Source organism: Scyliorhinus canicula, chromosome 20 (genome assembly GCF_902713615.1).
Source record: "Scyliorhinus canicula chromosome 20, sScyCan1.1, whole genome shotgun sequence".
NCBI lineage: Eukaryota > Metazoa > Chordata > Chondrichthyes > Carcharhiniformes > Scyliorhinidae > Scyliorhinus > Scyliorhinus canicula.
In genome coordinates this window covers 8,047,601-8,069,388 of record NC_052165.1, presented here as the reverse complement: position 1 = coordinate 8,069,388, position 21,788 = coordinate 8,047,601, and the positions used below count along the sequence as shown (strand labels likewise).

At 43.4% G+C, this 21,788-nt stretch overlaps 1 protein-coding gene across 5 annotated transcripts in view; it reads left to right on the top strand.

The window, feature by feature from the left end:
* The window catches only part of dock4 (dedicator of cytokinesis 4), a 440,672-nt gene that overhangs the window by 114,956 nt on the left and 303,928 nt on the right, over positions 1 to 21,788 (top strand). For all 5 annotated transcript variants that reach the window (XM_038780165.1, XM_038780167.1, XM_038780164.1 and 2 more), the window contains exons 2-5: positions 8,679 to 8,762; positions 11,851 to 11,891; positions 17,120 to 17,175; positions 19,287 to 19,383. In XM_038780165.1, the coding sequence (XP_038636093.1) occupies positions 8,679 to 8,762; positions 11,851 to 11,891; positions 17,120 to 17,175; positions 19,287 to 19,383 (278 nt within the window). The remainder of the gene's footprint in view (positions 1 to 8,678; positions 8,763 to 11,850; positions 11,892 to 17,119; positions 17,176 to 19,286; positions 19,384 to 21,788) is intronic.

Here is a 21,788-nt window from a genome sequence, read left to right as displayed (position 1 = left end):
ACTTCCCTGAATCTGTTACCATGATGTGAAAATTATCCAAATTGTTCTTCATACATATTAGAATGTAAAACTTGTCAATTGTCGAAGAAATTGTTTGGTTATTCAATCTCTTGGGTAATTTATAAAGCTTTTTATTATCAACGTCTGTCTTTGACTACATTTCTTGCTGTTAAGAAATTATTTTACTTCCACCGTTTAACTTGACTTTACAAATACTTGTGGGAATGAGTTGGATGATGTACAAAGTGTTGCTTCTGAGTTTGGGGCTAGACAATAAGAAGTATTTTAAGGTGAGGAGGGTGATGGTGTGTGTATTATATATTCCAAAATATTACCAATGATTTCCATTTTTACCTTGCACTCCCTCTGCTCCTTGCCAACCCTTTGCTAGAGTGCACCTAACACTGTTTGTCATCTTTAAATCTCTTCTTACCATGTATGCCTTTCATTCTCTTTGTCTTCTGTCTATTCAAATGGTTGAAAAAGTTCCTTTGAGCTTGAAGAAGTACTCGGTTACATGTTTCTTGACGTGCATTGGACTATTTTCGCTAGCTTAGGACATTGTATAATTGATGCATGAATTATATTTTGAATTTTATAGAAATGTATTACTGTAAATAACCATGCATTGTGAAGCAGTTATGCTTTTAAGAAAAAAAACATCTGTGCATGTGTCGGGCATTAAATTCATTTGCACAGTGCTGCTTCTAGTGAAGGTATGGAGCTTTATGTGAGGTGCTCTTGCATGAGAAATGCTGTTGACACCTGCCTGTGTGATGTTAGGGGACACGCCTGTGTGCACCACTCCAGTTCACTGTGTACCCGAAGGTGTTGAAAAATTGAGATTGTGATGCAGAGTGAGGAAATCTAAATTGGTCAACTTGTGTGCAGGCACTTCTGCAAAAGCGAACAGTGTGAAACAAGGTGGGCCATGTCGGGGGCTATTTAAAGGGCACCCCGGCAAGTTGCAATCTTGCTTGTGTTCGGGTAAAGTTTGTGGTGAAACACCAGTGAACTGCAGGAGCAAATTATAGGTTTTTGCTGACCACAGGAAGGAAGTAAATAACATTGTCTTGTATTGGTATAGAGGCAGTAATTGCGGTGCTACCTCATTGGAACACAAGCAAAAAAGGAGGCAGAAAGGGGAAGGAAGTTCCCGAGTTTAGAGCCCTACCCACAAAGGGTTTTCTGAGAGCACCAATCCTATATTGCACTGAGGCAAGAGCAATGTCTCGGGAACCTGTGCTTCTCAAAGTAGGTCATAACAGAGTTGTGCCACCTTCACAAGGACTTGGAACCTGAAACCAGGATACGGACAGCCCTCCCGGCCACCATTCCCTTGAATTTAATTCCATGTGGAGGTTGGCAACACCAGCAGCATCTCACAGCGAGCTGTGCACAGAAGGATCAGGGAGGTGACGGACACTTAACAGAAGGAGAGGGGATCTCATTTTTTTCATTTGAGGAAGGAATAGCAGGATGAAAGGAGACAGGGGGTCATCAGGACAATGGGATTCCTCATGCTGCAGGGCACTGCCAACTGCACAGATAAGGGCCACCTGCACATCAACAGGGATCGATGCTGCAATGGTTACTGCCCTGTATTCAGTTAGTGTGTGACCACACCAAGAAATTCAACTTGGTGAATGCCCTCTGTCCTGCCCTGGGGCTGCAGGATGAAATGTAGGATGGCCGCTCAGTAACACAGGCTACCCACCACACATGTGGCTTATGATTATCTTCCATCATCTCAATTGCATAAGGTCAGAGGGCCTTCAAGGGAAGCCATGGAGAAAGCTAGCATTCCCTCAGAAAGATCTCTGCAGTCCACCCCACGAGGATCACAGAACTGTTACGATGCAGGAGTAGGATTGGCCCATTGTGACTGCACCGACTCCAAACAAGTATCATGACTTAATGTGTTCCCCCGCCTTTTCCCCGTATTCCTGCACATTGTTCCTCTTCCTGTAATCTTCGATTGCTCTCGTGAATGCCTCGATTGAACCTGCCTCCAGCACACTTACAGGCAGAGCACTCCAGACCCGAACCTGAACCTGGATGTCATGCTGGATGCGACATCACAATGTTGCAATAATGAGGGCCCTACCGTTACCACCTTAGACCGAGGGCCACCTTGGAAGGAGGAAGGGAGGGGGTCACATCCACCTGCTGATTTGGAACAGAATCTTACTTTGTTGGGCCTTACTTTAGTTGAAATGAGCTTCACAACAATGGGAATGAACCCACCATTCCTTACTACATCACTTTCAGACACCATGTGACAAATTTCCTTGGCCAACATCATTCTACAGAGGACAGCAACAAAAATATTAACGTCAATAATAACAGAAACAAATCACCTTCGTGCATGTCTTGGGGATGCTCTTCACTCTTCTTGCGCTCAATGATGTGCTACCCCAGTTTCTACCACATGGCTAGTGAAGGTTTTGGCCTTGACAATGCATATGGCTTTGGGGGATGCCCTTGGGCTGTTCTGTACCTTGAGAACCTGGTTGGACTGCACTACCTTGGACTGAGTGGTCACAATCTGGAAAGGCTGTCTGAGAGGCAAAGGCATTGATGAGCTGAAAGTAGTGGGAGCATGAATTCTGTTATTCTGAGAGATAGCACAGCAGGATTGTGCTCCCATCATTTCCTTTCCCTGGGTGCAGCACCTCCACAATCTCCTGGAGCACATGTGAAAGGGCTGCTACGTGGATATCCAAGGCCTGCTGAACACAGATTTTCAGTAGAATGGCAACCGTCAGTGCTGCAAGGGCAGCAGTCTGAACCTGCTTACCAGGGATCTAATGTCCTCCATCTCGGGTTGGACTGCAATACTCGGACACTTGGAGGCCTTGGCCTGCATTTCAGTCGAAGCTGACAGCAGCCGTCCATATTTTGTGGGTTGATCTGGCTGTGCTGCCAAGAGGTGCCACCACTTCCATTGTGGAAAAGGTGACTGCTGCATGATGGTCTGTATCATGGCAAAGTCGATCTTCATGTTCAGGACGAATGATTGGAGGCTATCTGCTAGGGTTACCAGTTCAGCGAGAACCTTTGTGCATTATCAATATTTTCCGATAACCTACTCTGATTTCTCATGTATGTTCCCTGCAGCAGAACCTGGTGTGCGTTCTTCTCTCTCTCTGGGGGTTTGCACACAGGCTGACCTTTATTGCCCTGTACTGGCTGCAGGCCACTATTCCCAATGCATCCAGACTCTCTATACTAGCCCCCGAGCCCCACACAGTGCTAGTATCTAGGCTGGTGACTGAGAGTGTCAGGTAAAGTGATGGCACTTCTCCCTCAACAATCTGCTGCTCAATCTGTTCCTTCCTCATGCAGCTGCAGTGCCTGGCCAGGCAGCAATTCATGATAATCTGAAAGCACAACAGTATAAGGGGAGTATAGGTCGTGAGACGTTGTTCCGATGAATCTATGCGCCATCACTTCTGGTGGACTGAGAATGCTGGCACGCTAGTCCTGAACCAGTCCTCTGGTCGTCTTCTGATGTGGTTCAGAAGCAAAAGAGAGAGGGCAAATGAACATGCGTCTGTTTGTTTGAGTGATATTGCTGCCACAGCTGAACAGATATAGGTTTGGAGTGTGTGCGCAGCTTGCATAATTGGCAGGTATGCATGGTGAGGTGTATAAGCATGTTGGGGTTGATTCTTTCATGTTGGAGTGATGCTGAGTGAGTGATGGGAGTTGTCGTGCATTGAGCAGTGTGAAAGATGGTGGCAGGTGTGAAATGTCATGCGCAGATGCAATCAATCCCCTTAAACACTTGACATTGTGGCAAAAGTCGCGTCCGGGATAATGTTGAGCTTCTTAAGTGTTGTAGCTGCACCTGGCAAGCAAGTGGAGATTATTCCATTTCACTCCTGACCTGACTTGTACCTCGTGGATGGTGGGTGAAGCTTTAGGGAGTTGGGAGTTAAGTTACCTGCTGCAAAATGGAGGTTGTGACCTCCAGGAGCTATGGTATGTGGCTGGTCTAGTTGGTCCAGCACTGGGTTAAAGTACAGCTCAGTGCTGAGTATACCTGAAACACAACCCCAGCAAAGACTCAGTTTCAGCAAATAAAGTGGAGGAAACCTGGAAATGAAAATTGCTTACTGTCACAATGAAATTACTGTGAAAAGCCCCTAGTCGCCACATTCCGGCGCCTGTTCGGGGAGGCTGGTACGGGAATTGAACCCGTGCTGCTGGCCTGCCTTGGTCTGATTTAAAAACCAGCGATTTAGCCTAGTGTGCTAAACCAGCCCCTTTTAGTGGTTGTGGGGGTAAACGTTGTGTCTATGAGTGTGTATATGTGTGTGTGGGGGGGGGGGGGGGGGGGGGGAGGAGGAGAGAGAGAGAATGATAATTCCTATAATAACAATCTTTATTATAATCACAAGTAGGCTTGCATTAACACTGCAATGAAGTTACTGTGAAAATCCCCTAGTCGCCACACCGTCTGGCTCCTGTTCGGGTACACAGCGGGAGAATTCAGAATGTCCAATTCATCTAATAAGCACGTCTTTTGGGACTTGTGGGAGGAAAAACTGTGCACTTATGAATTTTGTCAAATGTGGCAGCAGCAGAATGCTATAATTTCAGTTTTGTGGTCAACATGCAGATGAGACACATCAAGGAATTGGTGTGATTCAATGTTCAATCATAACATTTAGAAATGAGGAACAGACCCATATCTGCTCAATCTTTCATTGTGTGCTTAACCTTGTTTTTCACTTGAACTTGCCCAATCATATCTTTAATCAAGTGAATATTGACTGAATTTTGCTGATGGCAAAGTTGAAATTGTTTTGTGTGGTTTTAGGACAGAGGATCAATCTGGCAAAGACCAGAGTTTTCATTTTCATTATAATTGTTTTCTCCTTGGGCATAGTTTGTTGAGTGAATTAAAACATCTTAATGATGAAGGAGGCTTGTACATGTTTGTGACTATGGCATCTATAAACATTTTCAACTTGAGCTCCATTCCCTGAAAGCATTCTGTGGGTGTTTTGTGTTGAATCTCTTCATGTAAATATTGCTTCTTGATGAACTCTTCGATGTTTTTCCTGTTGTGTGCATATATTTTAACACATTTGAGATTGTGTTTGTAAATGTGGTTGTGGATTCCTTAACTACTGCAAGAAGGAAACTATCGGGGTTTGTGCTGATTTTCTGTTGATGAATAACTCCATGGAATCTACAGGGTCATAGTCTTATGATTTCTGTTGAGGCCTATAACGGAACGGAGTCCAAGTACTTTTAAAAATAAATTTAAACTTCCAGTTAATAGTTGAAAGGATCAGACAAGAGTCCATGTTTTAAGACTTCTGCTATAACAAAAGATTAAAAGCGCTGTCGTGGGTGACATGTACTTGAAACCACAAATCAGAACCTACCCCTTGTTCAGCACAAACAAAAAACACTTCACAGATATACTTAATACTTTAAGTAGGCATTCAATTCTTGAATCAGTTCAAGGTGACTCTTGGCTTCTGAAGGTTTATTCCTGTAATTTTCTTTTAGCTCAAAAATTTAAATCTCAGATATGTCTTTCACAGTGAATTATTTTCCTCTGGAGGTTCTTGATCCAGTGCCGGTTTTGTTGAATTCTGCAACCTTGTTTTAGCTCCTTATGAATTACATCTTAATGCAAGTGCAAGTTCTCACCTTCATTCCTGCATTGTGAACCATCGCATCTTGCTGCCTATAGCTGCTCTTCCTCTCCCGGATCCTGGCAGATGAACTGACAGTTTTCCATCATATCTTTGACCTTATTCAACCCCCGCCCCCGAAAGACGATCTGCATGGAAACGTGAATCACATGGGCCATGTATCCAGGCAGAAATGCTAATTAACTATCCTAACTCTCTTTTAACTGAGAAGCAAATGGACATTTCAAAGTGGAGTTTACAACTTGATCACCTGACATTTTCCTGGAACTTTGGAAATGTCCAGTCTATCCACTGTTTGCATGCAGGCTGCTGTCATCATTTTTGACCCCCCCCCCCCCCCCCCCCCCCCCACTTTACTCTCTAACAATTAAACCACTCAGACTTGTTGACAGGCTGACCTCAGAACAGTCCACATGACCATCTCCATTCACCTTAAAGACACAGTCCTAAAACAGAATCTTAGAAATCTCAGTTGTGGCAATGATAATTTGTGTAACATGTTGCAGGGAACATGGTCCTAATTATGTACGTTTTTAAATGAGTTGGTGCAAAAGGAGACATTTTTTGATGCAAAAAAATATGAATTCCTTGGAGGAGCAAAACATTGCTCGGGTAAATCAAGCCCAGGAAAAGAATGTTGAACATTAACTGCACCTTTGCCAATTCAACAGTGTTTATTAGATTGTTGAACTGCAAAACACTTGAGATCCCATTAGTTAGTGAGATGGTTTCCAAGGCGTACATCTTTCTGTGGAAGAAGAGGACGTAAATGAGATGACCTAATAACCAAAGCGCTCTTTATTTTCTGTCTCCAGTGACCTTTTGGGGTGGTGGTGTAGTTATTGAGAGTGAAGATGTGTGCATTTATGTTAACATTAACCACATAATTCATGGAACTTGATTTGGCATCAGTGTTGTTTGAAACTTAAATTTTCTGCTACAATGTGAAAAATCAAGTGGGCAATGTTGCACGGATAATTATTGTATTGGCTGTTGCTAAGAAGAAAAAATTAGCATGACATTGCACCTTTCACCTTTTTTTTGTAAATTTGGAGTACTCAATTCTTTTGTTTGTCCAATTAAAGGGTGATTTAGTGCGGCCAATTCACCTACCCTGTACATCTTTATGTTCAGTAAGAAGTCTTACAACACCAGGTTAAAGTCCAACAGGTTTGTTTCAAATCACTAGCTTTCGGAGCGTAGCTCCTTCCTCAGGTGATTGCAGTGCTCCGAAAGCTAGTGATTTGAAACAAACCTGTTGGACTTTAACCTGGTGTTGTAAGACTTCTTACTGTGCTCACCCCAGTCGGCATCTCCACATCATCTTTATGTTGTGTGGGTGAGACCCACGCAGTCACTGGGAGAATGGGTCCTCAATGTTGTGAGGCAGCAGTGCTAACCACTGAGCTACCATGCCACCCTGTACCTTTCACCTTCAGTCTATCCCAAACTGCTTTACAACCAGCTTTGTGGCCAATTAACTTAGTTAAATGTGTAGTTACTGTAGGAATTGCAGCAACTAATTTGTGCACAGCAAGGCCGCATGAACAGCTATGTGATAGTAACCGAGTAATCTGTCAACCGGGAGAGATCAGGTATCACTTTAAAGGTGTAATACTTCATGTTTTTTCCTGATCTAAGTTGGCAACATTATCAAGTCCAAACTCCAAGTATGAGCAGCGGTGAAAAATCATGAGACTCTGAATAACCTCGAATGGTTGCTACATTAAGGGGCTGGTTTAGCACACTGGGCTAAACAGCTGGCTTGTAATGCAGAACAAGGTCAGCAGCGCGGGTTCAATTCCCGTATCGGCCTCCCCGAACAGGCGCTGGAATGTGGGGACCAGGGGCTTTTCACAGTAACTTCCTTGAAGCCTACTTGTGACAATAAGCGATTATTATTATTATCAAAAAACACAGAAGGAAAGGAGGGAAAATTATGTTGTTTATATTTTAGGAATTAGATGAAAAATCAAATAAAATGTGGTGTTGAATCCAAAACTGGACACTCGAAAATCTCTTTTGATTATGAAGGTCAAATATTCCACACCATAGTAATCATCTTTACATGTTCAGAACATTGGAATTTATTCACCTAGTTTAGATTTCAAACACTTGGGCACTCGTTTGCTCTTAATTTTCTAAATGAACGAGATAGTACACAAGCTTTATTCTGTACCGAAGTTTCCTTTCTCTGATATAAATCTGCAAAGTGCAGATGCCCTTTACAGTTCTTGCTTTTAATGATTAGATGAATTTCATGTTCGAGTCATGCTTGCCGAAATGCACATTTATGAAAAGTAGATTACAGCGGATGCTGGAAATCCAAACTAAAAACAGAAAATGCCGCAAATGCTTAACAGATAAGCAAGCGTCTGTGGGGACAGAAAGAATGACTGTTTCAGAAGATATGATGAAAGGTGGTCTGCCTGAAGTGTTTCACTCTCCACAGATGTTGCCTGACCAGCATTTTCTGTTTCTATTCCATATTTATGACCTTTTCCATTTTAATCCCCATTGGTTGTACAATTCAGCTGTATTGATTTAAGAAGCGGCAAATGTGAAAAATGTTTGTCATGCATAATGTTGATCAGTGTGCGTATTTCTAAATCAGGGCGACCGACTGTTCTGGATTTACTGGGACCATCCCACCTTTTGAGGCACTCATCCTGCATTACGCTAGGTGTCCGCATTGGAAATGTTGTTTGCCCTGTGATCTCAATCATCAAATTCCGTGCATGTGTAGTTCTCACATGCACAATCTGCTCTCCTCCCATGTCCTAACAGACTTGGCAGTATCCACCCCTCCTCGCTCTTATAGGTCCGTCAGAACCTTCAACCCGCTCAGATGCCGAAGTCCCCCTTAATTTATTCCCCGAGAGTTGGTCATCCTTGTTCTAAATGTATCCTGTTGATTCATGTTGTATATGGTGTGTACGTGCTTTGGGTTTATGGAAAACCATTGCTCCTGCTAAGCATTCTTATTTCCTCCTCTTTCAGTGATATCTGGTTTTCGGGGAACAGTTTCTCATGGTTTGCCATTAGAAGTGGGAGACACAGTTCAAATACTGGAAAAATGTGATGGTGAGTACAGCCAAATAACGGAGGAAGTGAAACATCCTTCACTAGAAAACGTTATTACACAAATTGAAACTTACCTTCTCCAATGTGTGAACATGCACACACGTGTTTGATAGTATGACTAATGAAAAAAGTCATACAAAGGTGTTGGCCAAGAATTTTCACTTTCGTTCCAGTCAGCAATCTGATGCAAATTGTGCATTAGTTTTCCAAAGGAATCTTTATTTTGCTTGAGCTTCTGCTCAAACTCATTTGTATATCATGGAAAGTAAAATCTTGAATGAATCAGCACAGTCTGGCTGCATTTTAGAACATGAAGCAAAGACATAATTTTAAAATTTTAACAAGGTTTAACCTATTGGTAAGCTGGCGCACTTAAAAAAAAAAAAAAAAAAATTTAGAGTACCCAATTAATTTTTTCCAATTAAGGGGCAATTTAGCGTGGCCAATCCACCTAACCCACAAATCTTTGGGTTGTGGAGGTGAAACCCACGCAAACACAGGGAGAATGTGCAAACTCCACACGGACAGTGACCCAGAGCAGGGATCGAACCTGGGACCTCGGTGCCGTGAGGCAACAGTGCTAACAACTGCGCCGCTGTGCTGCCCCCCCGGTGCACTTCTAATAATGCATCTGAAGTGGATTTGTCAGAAGAACTGACCATTTTCACGCGGAGTTTACCGGCAAGGAGTAGCCTAATTTTAACTGAAAATCACTGTTTACTTTTTTAAAACACTGCAAACAATTTATTAGTTTCAAAAACACAAAATACTGGATGTTCTCAGCAGGTCTGACAGCGTTTGTGGAGATAGAAGGGAGTCAGTGTTTCGAGGCTTGTCAGAGCTGGAGGGAACTGGAAATTGGGTCAGATTTGTACTGTTGTAACGGGGGGGGGGGGGGGGGGGGGGGAGAGAGATATGGAGTGGTGGGGCTGAGTAGGAGGGGCCAGCGTTTTGAGGATTCTTTAATCTCCTCAAGCCCCTCAATCCTTTGACACGCCTGTACTCCTGTGACGCTGGCCCCTTGAGCATCCCCAGTATTAATCATTCTGCCATTTATGGCCATGCCTTAAACTGCCAAGGCACCAAATTCTAAAATTCCCTTCATCGTGCTTCCTTACCAATCTTTTCTCTTTTTAAAATTCCCTGTAAAGTTTAAGGTTTAGGTCATTTTGTCCCACAATCTCTTCATCTGGCTTGGTTGGTGTGAATTATTGTTTCATTCCATAAAGCATTTTGGGAAGGTTCGTATGTTAAAAGTGTGCTATAAATATACTTCAATTTTTCACTGCACTTGGAACAGCTTCCCCATTCAAGGAGCAATTAAAAATGGTAACTTGCTGAATTTTCATTCCAACAATTAAAAATAGATTTATCAGAAAAATGTAACATTTTCAAAGTGTCTCATCCACCTTGTATGGGCAAGCTGATTTTAATTGTTTTTAGAAAACTAGGCAGAACCATTTACTAGTTTTATTGGACAGAATTAAAATTTATGTGGAGCCAACTAATGCAATGTCCCAAAAAATATTTGTGTTACGAGTTTTCTCTTTAGCCTGCAAATAGACAAAATTAATGGAAACTCACAATGGTGGATAATTAAATGTGCAAGTGTGGGCATAGATTGCTTATAGTATGATATATTTTCACCTTGTACAAAAGATTGCAGAAACTCCCTTGTGCTAGACTTAATGTGCATTTGAAATGTCTCAACCTTTTGCACTGGTTTGGGCAATTTGGATGAATTATGCTGATTAAAGAGTACACCAAGTGAAAACTCAAGTCAGACTGTCTTATGTTGACATCTAGACCTGGAGTGTTAGTTGAAACACAAGGGTATACTTTTTCGTGTGAGTGCAACAAATTGTTTCTGCCATTAACTAGACTTGTCCTTGCCCTTCTAACCTCAACAATCTTTTGTGTGACAAGATGCTGGTAAACCTTGCAGTGAGAGACGACAGGTACCCAGTACCTGCGTAGGTAGGGAAAGCAATTCTGTATCTGCTGAATGATCAGATTAAAAGATTGAGATATTAACGTTGTAAATGAGAAGGAATTGTGAATTTGGGTGAATTCAATGTCAAATCAAATACAGAATAATAAACAAGGGAGACTGAAAGATTGAAGTAAGTGAAAAGGAAGAGACATGAAAGATAATTTTAGAAGAATATTACCTTTTAAAGTACCCAATGATTTCATCACGAAGGAATGACACTCCACACTCAGTTAATTATTAATGTCTGAGAAGTTAAGAAGTTTGTCAATAGTTAATGCATACCATACTATTAAAAACATATCTGACAGTTAATCCAGAATGAATTGAATATATGTGACGTTCAACTGGCCTCAGGCTCCTTGCCTCACTTTTGACCCCCTCTCATTTCGGACTAGCTCTAATTTTCTGGGGTGCATTTAGTTGAGTTTTATAGTGCAAATACAGCACTTTGATGCTACTCAAGGCTATTTTATGGTGAGGCAGACAGCAAGATGCCATTTTCAAGATTCTGGCTATGGAACAGGCCAACTTGGAAGGCAACTTTTCAGTTCCCTGTTTCATCGCATATCTGCCTGCCCCTGTTATAGCATTTGTGCACAAACTTTGACAAAATTGAGCCATTAATTTGCCAAGAAGATCTTTGGAATCTGCGACTGTTATGACTTTAATGGGTTCCTTGATCATAGAATCCCAACAGTGCAGAAGGAGGCCATTCGGCTCATCAAGTCTGCACCAACCCTCGGAACGCGCACCCTATCTAGGCCCCCGCCCTAATCCCTCCGAACCCCTCCTAACCTTTTGGACAGTAAGGGGCAATTTAGCATGGCCAATCCACCTAACCTGCATATCTTTGGACTGTGTGAGGAAACTGGAGGAAATCCATGCAGACACTGGGAAGCAGTGCTAACTCGATGCAGTCACCTGAGTTGAAGCCGGGTCCCTAGTGCTGTGAGGCAGCAGTGCTAACTACTGTGCTGCCCCTGGGAGCATTGTGATGCTCGTTTCCTGTAGACTTCTGTTAACTCCTGTTTTGAAGTACATTCCAGCACTGTTGTTAATGCAGTTTGACTTCTCTTTTTTTGTTTTCTTCTTTAGGCTGGTACAGAGGATTTGTTTTTAAAAATCCAAGCTTTAAGGTACGTATGTTTGGACCCCTTTCATGTTATTGTACCTGAATGGCGGCCAATGATTTATTTCTGAAATCAATGCTTCTTAATCTCTAAATTCCGAATGTGTATCCAATAAAAATTTACACTGGTATTTTGTGTCAGTTGGCAAATATTTTGATAGCTATAATGCCTGCATTTCTAAAGAAGTTTTTAAAAATTATGATTAGAAATGAAAGTTTTGTATTTTCTATTATTATTATGCCAGTCTGCTTTCTCCATTGCATTGTACAGTGAATCTGTTCCATGATATTTCTTCAAAGTTAGTATGCCATCTCAATTATTTAAAAAAAAAACTTGTTTAGTCAGCGGGTTTTACATTACAAGAGGGGGGTCTCATTTATTTATTTATTTATACATTTAGAGTACCCAATTTATTTTTTTCAATTAAGGGGCAATTTAGCGCGGCCAGTCCACCTACCCTGCACATCTTTGGGTTGTGGGGGCGAAACCCATGCAAACACGGGGAGAATGTGCAAACTCCACACGGACAGTGACCCAGAGCCGGGATTGAACCTGGGACCTTGGAGCCGTGAGGCAGCAGGGCTAACCCACTGTGCTGCCCAGGAGAGGGGATCTCATTGGCACGTATAATATTTTGACAGGGCTGGATGTAGGGGGTGATGTTCCTCCTGGCTGAGGGAGTCTAGAACAAGGCAGCACAGTCTCAGGATATGGGGTAGGCTGAGATGTGGAGACGTTTATTCACTCAAGAGGGTGATGCCCTTGTGGAGTTCTGTACCATGGAAGGCTGTGGAAGCCAAGTCTGAAAATATTTAAGAAGGAAATGGATTTCTGGACACTAGAGATTCGAAGAGTATGGGGAGAGAATGGAATTTAAAAAAAATAGTTACATGGGATTTGGACTTCGCTGGCAGCATGGCGGTGCAGTGGTTAGTACTGCTGCCTCACAGCGCTGAGGACACGCATTTGATCCCGAGCCCGGGTCACTGTCTGTGTGGGGTTTGCACATTCTCCCCGTGTCTGTGTGGGTCTCACACCCTCACAAACCCATAAAGGCTCGGTGAATTGGCCATGCTGAATTGCCCTTTCACTGGAAAAAAAAAATGAATCGGGTACTCTACATTTTTAAAAAAAGAGGCGGAGGTGGTGGGGCTGCACGGTAGCGCAGTGGTTAGCATTGCTGCCTCATGTTGCTGAGGAATCGGGTTCAATCTTGGCTCCGGATCACTGTCCGTGTGGAGTTTGCACATTCTCCGTGTGAATGCATGGGTGTCGCCCTCACAATCCAAAGATGTGCAGGCCAGATGGATTTGATGTGCTAAATTGCCCCATAATTGAGGGGAAAAAAATAATTGGGTACTCTTAAATTTATTTTTTTTAAAAGATAGAGGTGGTGAGCTGCCTTCTTGAACTTCTGCAGTCCATGTTGTGTAGGTAGATCCACCATACTATTAGGGAGGGAATTCCAGGCCTTTGACCCAGCGACAGTGGAGGAACAGCGATATATTTCCAAGTCAGAATGGTGTGCGAGTTGGAGGGGAACTTCCAGGTGGTGGTGTTCCCATGAATCTGCTGCCCTTGTTCTTCTCGGTGGCAGGGTCCATGGGTTTTGAAGGGGCTGTCTAAGAAACTTTGATAAGTTCCTGCAGTGCAATGGTGGAGAGAGTGAATGTTTGTGGAAGGAGCGCCAGTCAAGCTTCTTTGTCCTGGATGGTGTTGAGCTTCTTGAGTGTTGTTGGAGCTGCACTCACCCAGGCAAGTGGAGAGTATTCCATCATACTACTGACTTGTGCCTTGCAGCTGGTGGGTAGGCTTTGGGGAGTTAGGAGCTGAGTTACTCACTGCAGGGTTCCTAACCACTAACCTGCTCTTGTAGCCACAATTTTTATGTGGCTACTCCATTTCAGTTTCTGGCCAACGGAAACCTCTCCAGGATGACAGTGAATATCAAAGGGCGATAGTTTGATTCTCTCTTACTGAAGATAGGCATTGCCTGGCACTTGTGTGGCGTGAATGTTACTTGCCACTTTTCAACCCAAGCCTGGATATTGTACTGGCCTTGCTGCATTTGCACATGGACTGGTTCAGTGTCTGGGGAGTCATGAATGATGCTGAACATTGTGCAATCATCAGCGAACATCCCCATGTTGGAAGGAAGCAGATGAAGTTGGTTGGGCTTAGGACATTACCCTGAGGAACTCCTGCAGTGGTGTCCCAGGTCAGAGATAACTGACCTCCAACAACTACAGCCACCTTCCTTTGTCCTAGGTATGACTCCAACCAGTGATGAGCTTTCTCCTTGATTTCCTTTGATGCCAATTTTGCGAGGGCTCCTTGATGCCATACTCGATCAAATTCTGCCTTGCTACCAGGTGCAGTTCGTCTCACCTTGTCTCTGTGGTTCAGCTCGTTTGTCCATATTTGAATCAAGGTTCTAATGAGGTCAGGAGCTGAGCGACTCTTGCAGAGCCTAAACCGAGTGTCCGTGAGCAAGTTATTGTGAAGTAAGTACCACTTGATTGCTCTGTTGACCCCCTTTCATCACTTTACTGATGACTGAGAGTAGACTGATAGGGCAGTAATTGGCTGCGCTCGATTTGTCCTGCTTTTTGTGTACAGGACATTATTGGGCAATTTTCCATATTGCTAGGTAGATGTCAGTGTTGTAGCTGTACTGGAACAGCTTGGCTAGGGGTGCAGCAAGTTTTCAGTCCTATTGCCGGAATATTGCCATTGTCTTTGCAGCATCCAGTGCCTTCTGTCGTTTCTTGATATTGTGTGGGATGAGTCGAATTGACTGAAGACTGACATCTGTGATGCTGGGGATGTTCAGAGGAGACTGAGATGCAACATCATCTCGACATTCCTGGCTGAAGATTATTGTGACTGCCTTGTGCTGGGGTCTCTAATCGTTGAGGATGGGGATATTTCATAGAATCCCTATGGTGCAGAAGGAGGTCATATGGCCCATACTGACCCTTTGACTGAGCACGCTACCCATGCCCATTCCCCCCTTTCCCCGTAACACCTAACTTGCGCGTTACTGCTCACAAAGGGACAATTTAGCACAGCCAATCCACCTAACCTGCACATGTTTCGACTGTGGGATGAAACCAAAGCACCCGGAGGAAACCCAGGCAGACACTGGGAGAATATGCAAAGTCTACACAGACAGTGACCCAAAGCCAGAATTGAACCCAGGTTCCTGGAGCTGTGAGAAAGCAGTGCTAACCACTCTGCTACCATGCCACCAGTGGAGCCTCCTCTTCCTCTTTGATTGTCCATGACTGGATGTAGCAGGACTACAGAGTTTAATGATCTGATCCGTTGGTTGTGAGATCCCTTAGCTTTGCCTATCACTTGCTGCTTATGTTGTTTGACATGCAAGTTAGTCCTGTGTTATAGCTTCACCAGGTTGACACTCGTTTTTCAGTATGATCGTTACTGCTCCTGGCATGCCCTCCTGCACTCTCCATTGAATCTGGGTTCATCCCCTGGCTTGGTGGTGATTGTAGAGTGAGGGATATCCTGTCCATGAGATTGCAGATTGTGGCTGAGTGCAATTCTTCTGATTTTGGTGGCCCACAGCATCCCATGGTTGCCTAGTTTTCAGTTTCCAGATCCGGTCAGAATCTGTCCCATTTAGCATGATGGTAGTGCCACACAATACCTTGGAGGGTATCCTCAGTGTGAAGACCGGTCTGTGCTGTAGTCACTCCCACCGATACTGTCATGGACAAATGGCAGGTTGAAGAGGATGAGGTTGAGCTGTGCTAAACCGTCCCTTTGTGAGCAGCGATGTGCAGGTTAGGTGGGAGATGGCCAGCTTCATCAGTTGTCGTGCTACTCTTGATGGGCATTGAAGTCCCCCATACAGAGTACATTCTGTACCCTTGTCACTCTCGGTGCTTCCTTCAAGTGGTGTTCAACATTGAGGAGTATTGGTTAATCAGCAGGAGGTTTCCTTGCCCATAGAACATTACAGCGCAGTACTGGCCCTTCGGCCCTCGATGTTGCGCCGACCCCTGAAACCATCTGAAGCCTATCTGACCTACACTATTCCATTTTTATCCATATGTCTATCAGTGACCACTTAAATGACCTTAAATTTGGCGAGTCTACAACTGTTGCAGGCAGGGCGTTCCACACCCCTACTACTCTCTGAGTAAATAAACTGCCTCTGACATCTGTCCTATATCTATGTTTGACCTGAAGCTATGAGACTTTATGGGGGCTGGATTTGACTCCCAGGCCAACTCCCTCCCACTGTGCTGCCACCTCTGCTGGGCCTGTCTTGCCGGTGAGACAGGACATACCCACGGTAGCAGCACGGTAGCATGGTGGTTAGCATAAATGCTTCACAGCTCCAGGGTCTCAGGTTCGGTTCCTGGCTGGGTCACTGTCTGTGCGGAGTCTGCACGTTCTCCCCGTATGTGCGTGGGTTTCCTCCGGGTGCTCCGGTTTCCTCCCACAGTCCAAAGATGTGCAGGTTAGGTGGATTGGCCATGATAAATTGCCCATAGTGTCCTAAAAAAAAAAAAAAGTAAGGTTAGGGGGGGGGGGGGGGGTTGTTGGGTTACGGGTATAGGGTGGATACGTGGGTTTGAGTAGGGTGATCATTGCTCGGCACAACATCGAGGGCCGAAGGGCCTGTTCTGTGCTGTACTGTTCTATAAATGGTGATGGTGGTGTCTGAGACATTGGCTGTAAGGTACGATTCTGAGAGTATGATTATGCCAGGCTGTTCCTTGACTAGCCAACGAGAGAGCTCTCCCAATTTTGGCACAAGTCCCTGGATGTTCGTCAGGAGGATTTTGCAGGGTCAACAGGGCGTTGAAAGAGGATCAGAGATGGAGGATCATAATGAATGGCGGAGCTGTCTCATAGAAAATACAGCACAGAACAGGGCCGAACTTTTGTCCTAGATTAAGAACAAATTGATCTACACCCCATCATTCTACCATAATCCATGCACCTATCCAGTAGGTCTTGAGGGGCAAAATGGGCTCCTCCAGCTTTTATTTTCTATGTTTCTGAGTCAAATCCACAACAGGTTTTAATGTTGAGCAGAAAGTGTATTTAAACAACCATGCATCTTGTATTACCAATGGTCCATCCAAAGAGAACAAATTGTCACAAGTCTATTTTTGTAACGTGTTTCTCAAGAATGAATTATGTGGTTTAGATGTAACAAAACTAGTTTTTAAAAAAAATAACTATTTTTATTCTTGTAGGGAATTTTTCCAGCTACCTATATTCACTTGAAAAATGCAAATGTCAAAAACAAAGGGTAAGTATAGTGACTGAACTGTGATAGAGAAGACTGTTTTCCATGTGAGGTTAGGAATGTTAATGAAATATTATGATTTACGCAGTTGCTAGACTGAATGACTAGAGTAATTACCATATCGCAGCACCCAGATCCACGCAGAAAGAAATAATTCTTGGACATGGCAGATCAAAATGTCCTTCATAGTCTATAATTGTTCTCCAGTGGTGATCAAATAAGCTGCCTACTGGAGGCTTTCATGAATAACATTGAGATTAATTGGTATTGAGCCCTGAAAATATATTCTTGTGCATGATTTACACACAAAGGATTTACAGAAGACTATAATGAGCAAAAATAACTATTGTCGTTTTCCTTTTATACATTTGAGTACATGTCGAGCGAGTGAGGCTAACAATTACATTATTTTACAATCTGTTTGTAGATTGAAAGAAATACTCTTTGAACATCCAGTCCAAACCTTTTCTGACGGCTTCTGTTGACACTTTTCTTTTGGCTATTTGTGACATGGTGACTTGTTAAAGCACAAATTAAATGGCTTACTGGCTATGTGATCCCTGATTTGTTCCTGGATTGTATTTAGTTGAAACCCAAGTGTAAATAAAGAAAGAACATTGACCTGAATCCTTTAACCTCTTATTACTTTTGGTGACCAGAAAGATTGCAATTGGATCTAATGTTTCTTCCAGGATGAAATTTGAATGTGTATAGTAGTCTAGCGTAGGTACCTTTAATTACGTTTAAGAATCTTGTTCCTTTCCATTGGAGTTATTCTTCTTATTTCTAAAGTTAGTTAATTTTAGGTGGATTGACAATTCAAGGCTCAGCATCTTGATATTAATGCTGGGTTGCACAAGCCCCCATGACCGCCATTTCTGACACTGGCAAAGTATGAGGTTGAGGTCACGGGGCCTTGGGTTACTGTGCAGAGTTTGCACCTTCTGCGTGGGTTTCTTCCGGGTGCTCCGGTTTCCTCCCACAGTCCAAAAATGTGCAGGTGCGGTGGATTGGCCATGCTAAATTGATGCTTAGTGTCCAAAGATGTGCAGGTTAGGTGGATTGGCCATGCTAAATTGCCCGTTGGTGCCCAGAGATGTGCTGAAGAGGTAGGGTTGTGGGGATAGGGCAGGGGATTGAGCCTAGGTAGCGTGCTCTTTCGGAGGGTCAGTGCAGGTCCAATAGGCCGAATGACCACCTTCTGCACTCCAAGAATCCTGCAAATCTTGTTTAACTCCCAATGGGTGCCTGGATCATTAGCAGTGCACCTCCGTCATCTGCCGGATTTTTGAAGTTGTAAAATGGGTTGATGACTGGCTTCTCTGGGAGTGGGATGGGCATGCTTCCCAATGCAGAAACATTTCCTCTGCATTCTAATGTCCCCGAATCCCATCTAACCCTTTTGGAAGAGGAATTTGAAAAACTGAATAAATAAAATTGAGACTCTCGATCATGTCTCGCACCCAGACACACAGTTGTGCCCCACATCTACCAATTGACAAATCGGTATACCTTTCGTTTGGCATATGGCTTCTCATGTTTTACCAGGTTGGCAACAAGGAAATATTAGCTTCAAAGTCCCCTCCCCAGCCACTCCCACCCCCTTCTCTGATATTGATGACCAGGATTTGTCGTGGCTCCCCGCCAATAAATTGAACAATTCAAATATGTCATAAGATATTAAGCAAATTTGCCCAGACTCCTCATAAGCAAAGAATAAAATGAAGGAATTAAATGCCATCTATTTATACTGTATATTCCTGAATGGGTAGCTGGTGTAGGGACTTTTCCATTGGTGGAATTGTGTTTCGAACAATTTGAGGTAAATACTGTGTACATCTTTTGTTGATCATACCGTTGAACAATTTGTTAAACATGGGTAGTTATATGCAGGAATGCTCAGAAGTTGCTCATAAGACTTGCTGTTTCCACATTCTGAGTGGAATTGTTTTCACTGGAGAAATTTTTCATCACTGAAGTTAACAATATAAAAGTTTAAATTATCCTCTAATTTTAAAGGATCAAAATGCATAAATTCGCCTGGCAGTTTCATGACGCATTGCAAATGTATGATAATCAGCTCAAGGATGATGTGATTTTTCTTATAACCACAGGCAATTTGAAACAATCATTCCAACAGAAGACACTGTCATTACAGAGATGACAGGAACGTTACGAGAATGGGGGATTATGTGGAAACAGCTTTATGTGGTAATAGTTTTCTTGCTTCTACAAATCTCAGTCTATTGTCAAATATACTTGCGTGGGTTAGATACACTCCTCCAATTCTGTCAATTTTCTTTTGACTTCTTGACACCAGAAGAGTAGGATAGTGTCACGTCTGGTGATAATTGCAGATGCTCCGTTCAAAGCTGTGACTTCTGGGACCATAGGAATTTACCGCAATTCTGTCATTATTTTCACACACAAATAATACGGTTGGGTGAGCAGTGCATCCAGAAGCCTTGTTCGCATTTAAAAATAGATTGGGCCTAATGAATCATTGCACATTTCTTATTTCTCTCTCATGTGGACATTTTTGACACTTGCGCACAGTTTGAACAGCCAGGCTAGCTGAAGTGGCAATGGTGTGATTTTAATATGAAATCTTTTCTTCAACTGCCAGTGAGTTAGTAGGTTGGCAGTACAAATGCCCCCAATTGCAAATATCCATTTTAACTTTCAATTTTTCTGACAGACATATTTCTGAGACTCGTAATATTTAACTGTCTGTTTTGGTTTAGTTTTAATTTGGATAAGTTGAACCTTGGCGAAGGCTATTTAATCAAAAATATATTCCGAAGTACGGAAATCCTTCTGAAGGAATTTTGCGCGGAGCTTTTCCCGTCTGAATTATTTCAGACATGGGTAGTACAGTAGCACAGTGGTTAGCACAGTTACTTCACAGCTCCAGGGTCCCAGGTTAGATTCCCGACTTGGGTCACTGTCTGCGCGGAGCCTGCACCTTCTCCCCGTGTCTGCGTGGGTTTCCTCCGGGTGCTCCGGTTTCCTCCAAAGACATGCAGGTTAGGTGGATTGGACATGCTAAAATTGCCCTTAGTGTCCAAAAAAGGTTAGGAGGGGTTATTGGGGAAAGGGTGGCAGTGAGGACTTAAGTGGGTCAGTGCAGACTTGATGGGCCGAATGGCCTCCTTCTGCACTGTATGTTCTATAGTTCAGTAGCCGAAGTGAACCGTTACTTCCATATTCTTTCTCATTAGACCCAGATAGGCAGAGCAAGGATTCCATTTTTATTCTTGTTGTTTCCTTTTGTGCTGCCATTTGGTGGGAAGAGGATCATTTCGAAAACATTCCAGGGCATCGACCTTGGGTCAGGAGATGCTGTGCAGTTATGGGAGAGTGGAGACTGAGAGTTCAAGATGGGAGGGGTAATTGTGCTTAAAATAAAATGGATGGGAAGCTGAGCAAAGATAATAGTTCCAGTGCCATCACATCCTGTGCTGATCATTGTTTTGCTTGTCGTCGCCCTCTCAAAGATGCAGAAGACAGCTGTTGCCATGCCCAGTTATGAAGGGGTTTTATATGCACCGGTTAGTTTGTTAGTAAACTGAAAAAGTGCATAGAAGCAGGCCAGTGTGAAGCGGCGATACACCTGAAAAAGAAATTGTACCCTGTTTCGGTCTGTGTTTGCTAAGGAGATCATTTCCAACTTAGATGAACCAACGGTGAACCAAAAAACAAAAATCCAGATGCAGATTACCGATAGTTGAGTTGATTCAGGCCCATTATTTACACAGCTGCTGTGAATCGGGATTTCCTGAGAGTCTGGCTGCTGTATTAAAAGACTGGAGGAGCTCGTTCAGTAATAAAAATGTATTCCTCAGCTCTCTGCTTGAATTAAAAAAAAAACACATAAAATCTTCTGAAACCACATCCACCTGCTCAGAAAAATCCTTATTTAAATCCAGGTCCCACATCCCCATGGAAACGTGGCATTTCAGGTCAGGAGGACTCTGGAGAAATGTTCAGCTACCATCTGCCACAGGCTCAGTTAGTGAATATTTCAGTTGATCAAAAGGGATTGACGTCGTTTTCATTAAAGGAAGCTGATCCAAAGCTGCCACTCATTTTCTCGTTCTCGTAACAGCCAAATGTGTGCAGCGTAAATAAAATATCTTTCATTTATGGGCCATTGTGGATATGCAGTCAGTTGTTAGCCTAATTATTAATTATTCTCTCCTTCCCTTCTCCAGTTGATTGTAACACTCTGCTCTTCCGTTCTCCAATAGATGGTAGCATTCTTCTTCCTCCTGCACCCCCCACCCCAGATCACAATTAAGCCGGCTTCCCCTGGTTGCCCCTTGTCACTCTTCCCCAACTCTCTTCTCGGGCTGCTGCTGTACTGGGACACTGAACTGTGCTGCACATTATGGGTAGGAGGTTGGCAAGATCAGAAATTCCCACCCACTGTGCAACCTGGTGCCGCGGCAGATAGGAACCAGGGGCAATGATACGGGTTGGCTCCAGAGTCCGAGCACGACGCTTTTTATTTGTAGCATGGCATCATATTTTCAGACTGCATGTCAGAAACATATCATGAACTTCCAGTGGCCTTGATCATTATCAAATAAAATTAGATGAATACACTGCAGTAG